At 45.9% G+C, this 7,500-nt stretch overlaps 1 protein-coding gene across 2 annotated transcripts in view; it reads right to left on the bottom strand.

Moving 5' to 3' along the window:
* Nucleotides 1-212: 212 nt before the first annotated feature.
* Nucleotides 213-7,500, bottom strand: part of 14-3-3epsilon (tyrosine 3-monooxygenase/tryptophan 5-monooxygenase activation protein epsilon) — a 29,631-nt gene continuing 22,343 nt past the window's right edge. For both annotated transcript variants that reach the window (XM_043027034.2, XM_043027035.2), the window contains 3 exons: nucleotides 5,712-5,831; nucleotides 4,951-5,156; nucleotides 213-4,634 (listed from right to left, as the gene is read on the bottom strand). In XM_043027034.2, the coding sequence (XP_042882968.1) occupies nucleotides 4,576-4,634; nucleotides 4,951-5,156; nucleotides 5,712-5,831 (385 nt within the window). In that variant the 3' untranslated portion in view covers nucleotides 213-4,575. The remainder of the gene's footprint in view (nucleotides 4,635-4,950; nucleotides 5,157-5,711; nucleotides 5,832-7,500) is intronic.

The raw sequence follows: 7,500 nt of genomic DNA, 5'->3' as shown, positions 1-7,500 counted from the left end.
TTTAAGACCTTTAAGAAAGGAACAGCACAAGAGTGACTCAAAAGCAATTTGTATAAAAGAGGTTGATCTTTACAGTATTACCCAACTTAAAATTATCAATGAAAAGAAAAAGAAGAAAGAATTCTTACACAAGAGAGAAGAACCATCAAAAAAAGAAATGAGAAAGAAAGGAAAATAACCAAAGGCATTTAACATGGATAATGAAACCATACTTAGAGAATATGAGGTTTAATCAAACACTTTCGACATGCAAGTGCATTGACACATGTGCTTTGCCTATCACAATTTGGTATTTACATAGAGGGGGTCAACATTCTAGCAAGATTCACAACTCCTGGTGTATAGCGTCTATTTAGTTCACTGGTATTGTAGTAAAAAATACAACACGTCAAGTCGTTCCAATCCTGGACTGCAGCGACAGGTATTATTATTTATTATTATTATTATTATCATTATTATTATTATTATTGTGCCAGGTGTTTGTTTGTTTTTTGGGGTTATTTTTATACATATAAATATCCACTTTTTGTATCCAAGTTGTTTGTTCTATTGAAACATCTACTACACCATCCAGTTTTCAGTTTGTTTGTTTGTTTGATGAACTCTAGTCCCCCGCCGACACAGCTGTTCTTCCCGCCCCGAGGCAGCCACAGTCCCCTCTTCAAGCAACCTTCAAGTGGCACTCCAAGGGCTGGCAAGGACAGCGTGTGGCAGAGCCTGATCGGAATGAGAAAGCCAGCACAATTTCCAACTCTATAGATCTCTGAAATTCTTTACAATTATTACTTTTCTTTGAATTCTGAGAGAGGGGGGTGTGGGAAGGGAGGTGGGGAGAGGGGAGGTCACACTAACATTACAAATTCTAATTAAGCCATTTTCTTGTATAATTTTTTTGAATTTTTATGATTTTTTTTATATTTTTTAGTTTTATTTTTTTGTTGTTGTAGTGTGTATGTGTATCTTTTTTTTAAATAGTTTTATATTTACTCACTTAAACCTGCATGTGAATTTACCAAGCTACACCTGTGTCAGTTGCCAGTATCAATCTATTCATCTATCTCCTTTGTTTAGGGGGCGAATATTTCAAGATATTTTCCAGTTTTGTTTTGCGTTTTATTGCCACATGACAGCCATTGGAGGCATGGGTATCTGCTAGCACCAAGAAGGGTCATGAGTGCTATCTGTTGACAGTGATAGCAAGAAAAAAAAAAAAGAAATAAAAACGAATACAACAAACTCATCACCAAGGTCATAATAACAAATGTAACACAATCGCTTGGCTGCTTCTATGGCGGTTGTGCCAAAATGCTTTCTGGAATGTTTGGGGAGTTCGAAATCTGGTCTCGATCTGCGAGCCGCCGCGCGCGGGAGTGCGTCGAGGAGGACCGCCGTTCCCTTGGGGGCTGTGAGGCTTTACTATGATCATCACAATAACAATAATAAAAATAATGAGCTTCCTTCCTAGTAATAATAATAATAATAATAATGATGATAATACAACGGAAAGACAACAGATGAATGAACGACCAGCTCCAATAACCAAAACAAAACTCGGTGGAAAAAGCCTGACCAAAGCACCACGGGCGGCTCGGCTCGTCCGCTGCCGACTCGCCTCCCCCTTCCGCCCTTGGGCTGACGTCAGGAGGGCGAGGCGGGTCAGGGCGAGCCACTTTGTCCCTCGCAAGCACACCGCGCAGACGCCTCTTTCCACGCCTTGACCTAAGCTTTACATAAAAAAGAAAACTGTTCAAATGTGTGTGTGCTTGGCAATTGAACCTTCCTGCTGCGAGGGAATGACGGCACACTAATGTCAGAAGGGGGGGGGGTGCAATGGAGACGGGAGGGGTTATGACGGGAGTGATGCATGCTGGACGCTCGGGTGGGTGGAGAGGGCGACACGGGGGACTCTCCCAGGCCAGATCGGCTCCTGAGGCATGCACACAGCCTCGCTCTCGTCTCTTCTTCTAAATACAGTTTTCCACTTCCCTTTTGCTGAAATTTTGTGAGTCCAAGAAGGCGATGGGATGCACGAACACACGAAACCTCTGTCAGCCAGAGGCCGGTGGGTGAGTTGCCAAGCCAGCAGCTGCCTCTTCCCTTTCCTGCCAGGGAGAGAGCGTGTCTTCTCCCGCCCGCGTATTCGCCGGGACGCACCGAGGCATCGCCGCCTGTTCTTGTGTCCCCGAAAATTAGAGTGAAGAGTCAGGCCAAACCAGGGAAGTCATTTTGCAGAAACGACATCAAGCAGCACCAAGCGACCCAAACGCAAGGAGGTGAAGGGGAGGGGGGAGGGTGGAGGGCGGAAATGATAGTACACAAGGTGGCTGGACTCGGATTACAAAGACAAAGACTAACTGACTGGTGGATGATGGGAGTCAACTGTTAAAGTGTTCAATATAATACATTCGGCCGTAGTCATCACAACGGAAAAGAGCGTTCAACAGCAGCTCCACTCACTCGCTCCTGGCCGCGCCTGGGCTGCGGGCGAGGCGCCACGGGACCCCCGCTGCCTCGGCGGCCGGGAGTCCTCCGGCCGCTCGCCCGCGACCCGGCGGCTCCTCAAAAATCAAGCTACCTTTCTGTGTCTACGGAAATATAGGAAAACGAGCGGCCCGATTCGGCGCTCGACAGCCCGGTCAAATTTTGTGACCTCTCGACCACACACAGCTGGGGAAACGCACGAGTGTAATGAAGCGCGAACTCTACAGAGTAAACACTAAATTGGCGCAAATGGAGGGCTGCTCGGGACAGCCAGTGGGAGAGACCAGTACCTGGGGGCTGGGGTGGGGTTGGGGGAAGGGGCAGGGGGGCAGGGGAAGGCTCACTACACTTTAAGAGAGTTCGTCCAAACGCCTACTGCCAGGCCTCACCGTCGAGCTGGCCCTGAAAGTGCTCTCTCTCTCCAGGCGTTCTTCTTGGGGCTCCTGCGCTGGGTCCTCCGCGCCTCCATTATGCCAAACCTTTTTTTGTTTTTTGTTTTTTATTTCTCCTAGTGAAACATATTTAGCGTCAATATACAAACGCTTACTCTTCCAAGTACAACGAGACAATTGGGACAGAGAGAGAGAGAGAGAGACCAACAATGAAAGATGTTTAGGATTCCACGTTAACTCAAACTGTGCTACTTCCCCAAGCAGGAAAAAAGTGCCAAGATGCGCTTTAGCTCATTCACACAGTAGGGTAAAGAAGAAAGAAATTTTAAAAAAGAAAAAGAAAAAGAAAGAAAAAAAAAACTTTTTGCACAATACAAAAAAGGTTGAGAATTTTTTTTTCACGTATTAAACCTCCTGTAGCTTGAGGACATTCACTGGTCTCCTGATGCCCAGTGGGATGCATTGGGTACTGGGGTAGGGGGCAAAGGACTAAGAGGAGGAGGAGGAGGAGGAGGAGGAGGAGGAGGAGGAGGAAAGAAGTGTCTTAGAAATTGGCTATCGGGCTCCATCCAGCACAACGACCCCGAGCCATGAACAGACGAGCGTCGAGTCTGGAGGAAGAACCTTGACCTCCACTTCTTGTGACTCCTGACCTGATATCAAAGGGCAGTGACTGAATGGCCTTCACCTGAAGACCATGGCCATGCTTTGGTGGATGAAGGGAGGAGGAGGAGGAGGAACAGGAGGAGGAGGAGGGAGGAGGAACAGGAGGAGGAGGAGGAGGAGGTGTCTACAGTAGAAGATAAAATTTCAAGAACAGAAGGAGTGGAAAACAAAAGAAACAGGAGAAAAGTAATTAACCTACCTATTATTTAAAGACTTCTTATCATGTACCAATATCAATAATAAATACACAACAAATGATGCAATGAATAATCTTTTCAAACACAAAGTGTGATGAAAAATGTGTTAACTTAGGACATAGGACTGGAATGATGCGCCAAATCCTTTCCCAACGCGACAGTGGAGCTCCCAGCCTTGTCAATCAGCGCAAGGAATGCAACCAAAGTGTCCTGGCCAATAATCACAAAATATGTGGATAACACAGAACAGGAACAAAATGAAGAGAGGAAGTACGCCTGTCCGCTGCTCCCTCGACACATCTTGCGTTGCTCAGGCGTATGCAATGCTCCAGCCTACCTGCCAGAGCAGCAGTCACTCAGGACAGGCTGAGGGGCATAGCAAATGTCTGCAGCAAGTGAGATGGCAAGAAAGAGGGAAAGAGAGAGGGGGGAAAAAGAAAGAGAAATGAACAGACGAAACATCATCCATCCCCTTCCCTACGATACACAAATTTCCGAAAAAATCTCCAGGGAAGGAGCGACTCTCTTTTCCGAGTCAATAAAAGGGGGGAAGCGAGAGACGACAGTGAACGAGAGGGAAATGTACATACTCAAGTATATATATATATATATAGATAAAAAAAATAATGAAAAAAAGAGAGAGAAAGTCACGCCTGCTTCTCTCCGTTGTTGTGAGAGGGACTCCAGTCGGCCCAGACAGCTGTGGCAGTGTTGGAGAGGAGGGTGTGGGAGCTCCATTGCCTTCAGGGTAAATGGTGGTAGTGGAGGTGGAGGTGGAGGTGGTGGAGGTGTGGTGGTGGTGGTGGAGAGGTGAAGGGACCACCGCCGCCACCGCCACATTAGCTCACGTCCTGGTCCTCCACGTCCTGCAAGAGCTCCTTCTGCTCGCCCTCACCGGCTGCAAATAAAAAGGGAGCGTGAGTGGGCTGCTTTGAGTGATGTCGTGATGAAACCTTCACAACACAAATGCTCAGGAGAAATGTTTCAGGACATAAAGAATAATGGTGAGCAGCCTTGGAAAACTAGAGCTCCAAAGAAAATCTAAAATGCACAAGATTATCTTCTCTGATCCTTAAAAATTGCAAGCAAAGTCCTGCTCACTCCATTGCATCTCAAGAGGAAATGATCTCTTAATCTTAACGGAAATCAACTGCTGCTGCCTCCCTCTGCTCCCAGGCAGAGGGAGAAAGGAGGCAGCCTTGAGAGAGGCCCACCTTCGCCCTGCATGTCGGAGGTCCATAACGTGAGGTTGTCTCGCAGAAGCTGCATGATTAGGGTGGAGTCCTTGTAGCTCTCTTCTGATAAGGTGTCCAGCTCCGCAATGGCGTCGTCAAAGGCTGCCTTGGCCAGGCGACACGCTCGCTCGGGGCTGTTCAAGATCTCATAGTAGAAGACGGAGAAGTTCAGCGCAAGGCCCAACCTGCAAGGAGAGAACACAGACATGAACTTCTTCCATTCAGTCCTCCCAAAGTACAATGTGGTGGATTGTAATGAACCAAGAACGTGTTGGCCCACCATCCCCCGCAAAATGATACAGAATTGAATGAAAGTCTCCCTGGATCAACAAAACCTTCAAGCCAGTACTCAAGCTTTGGGTGTGAGGTCACCCCTAAAACCTGCGAGTCACGCGCCATGACGAATTTTAGAGATCGGGATTCTCAGTTTGCCGCAATGATGCCAAACGGGCTGCATTTGCAACTAAGCAATCAGGGAAGGCCTTTTGAAAGGTATGGAATTTTAATCTAAATAAAGGAATCGCTACATAAAAATAAAAAATAAAAAAATATACAAAAATAAATACTATACCCCATCACTCAAGCTGAAGGCTCTCACTCACTCACTCTCTCTCTCTCAATCACTCACTCCCTTTCCCTTGGTTCTCCACTCAACATCCAAACGGCTCTAAATACAAAGGGCATTTGCTGGGCCAGCCCTGCCCTGCCCCTGCTTTCTCTGCCCCTTTCCCGCCGCTCACCTGATGGGGTGTGTGGGGGGCAGTTCCGTCATGGCGATGTCACTGGCTGCCTTGTAAGCGACCAGGGAATTCTCTGCGGCCGCCTTCCTGTCATTACCCGTTGCGAACTCTGCGAGGTACCTGTGGGAAGGGGACACGAGATGGTTAGTATGCGCAACTCCTTTTCTTTTGTCAAGATCAAGAACAGAAAACACATCATTGCCTAATACAAGGTACTTGACAGGAAGAATAATACATGTATACATTTATATCATATAAATATACATATACAAATATATATATATATATATATATATATATATATATATATATATATATATATATGTATATATATATAAAATATGAGGTATCAATGAGAACAGATAACACCACCAAAAGAAGTACAATTACCAAGATATCTTCATCAGAATTAGAAGCTAATGAGATCTGCATGATTTATAAATTAATTAAAAAAAATATGTCCAATAAACGAACTGACAACATGAAGAGTGCAACCCAAAAGCCTTGCTCTGCGCCTGCTTCTCTTTACTGCTAGACACGCCCCCCCCCCCCCCTCCCCTATTCCCGGATTGCCTGCTGCCGCCTTTGGGGTAAATACTGTTCCGTGGCTTTGCGTCTTGCAACCCCCCCTCCACTCCTCCCACTGTGCAACAGGGATGGAAGGAAGAGAGACAGTATAAAGAGAAAGAAGAGAGATCAAGGAGGTAATAAAAGTGGAAGAGAGTAAGGGAGAAGAAGAGAGAAGGGCATATATACGAAAGAAGAATGGAACGTTCGCATTGTTAATCATGTGACATATTTCTAGTGTGAGCACAAAACATGATGATAAAATACAATAGAGATACTTCACAGATGATAAATGAATGGAGAACATTAGATTAAAATTGAATAAGTGAAGGAATAATGATGAACAAGTACTGTAATGTTAATTTATCTTAGGCAAAGCACCTTGTTGCCCTCAAAACCTTAGCACGAGATGGCAGTCAAGGAGCCTAAAGGTAAATGGTAGGATAAGATAACAGGCAATAAGGAAAGGGCAAAGGAGAAGGTGAGAGACTGAGAAAGTCAGAGTGAGTGAGTGAGTGAGTGAGTGTGTGAGTGTGAGTGTGTGTGTGTGTGTGTGTGTGTGTGTGTGTGTGTGTGTGTGTGTGTGTGTGTGTGTGTGTGTGTGTGTGTGTGCGCGCCTGTGCATGCAGACATGAAGGAAAGGAGGAAGGGGGAGAGGTAGAAGGAGGGAGACAGAGAGAGCAGAGAGAGGGGATGCCCCAGCAAGCAGGCCAAAAGAGCCCAATGCTTGTTAGTAACGCCAAATGCAAAACCCAAGAAAGCAGCCAAATCGGAGGGGATGACTAAGGCAAAGGCTAAGGCAAAGCCAGAGGCACATGAGCATTGTAGCAACAAAGAAATCAGCAACATCATCTGCGTTGTCCTTGGATTTGCTGACATGGTCATGAATTTACTGTGTCATCATACGGCATCATTCGAAAGAGACTGCACACACATTGTAAAGCAAATAGTCCAAGAAGATGTTAATTGGAAAATGCATTCTTTTACACCTCTATAAAATTTTAGTCATTTCTCATTTACGTCGCAAATCATATTTCCCTTAGGCACTTCTCACCTTCCTTAATTTCACCCAGAATCTAATTAGGTCTAACCACGCGCTAAGAGGGCTTATGCGTTCAAGAACCCCGGTATTGCGACCGCGCAAAGCCGGAACTGCCCCGGCGTGAATGGGTTAATTTCACACAGAATCTAATTAGGTCTAACCACCGTCTGGAAGGTATTC

This window comes from Penaeus japonicus, unplaced genomic scaffold (genome assembly GCF_977035675.1).
Source record: "Penaeus japonicus unplaced genomic scaffold, GWHDUDI00000001_assembly GWHDUDI00000040, whole genome shotgun sequence".
Classification (NCBI taxonomy): Eukaryota; Metazoa; Arthropoda; class Malacostraca; order Decapoda; family Penaeidae; genus Penaeus; species Penaeus japonicus.
This window is presented reverse-complemented; position numbering and strand designations above follow the sequence as displayed.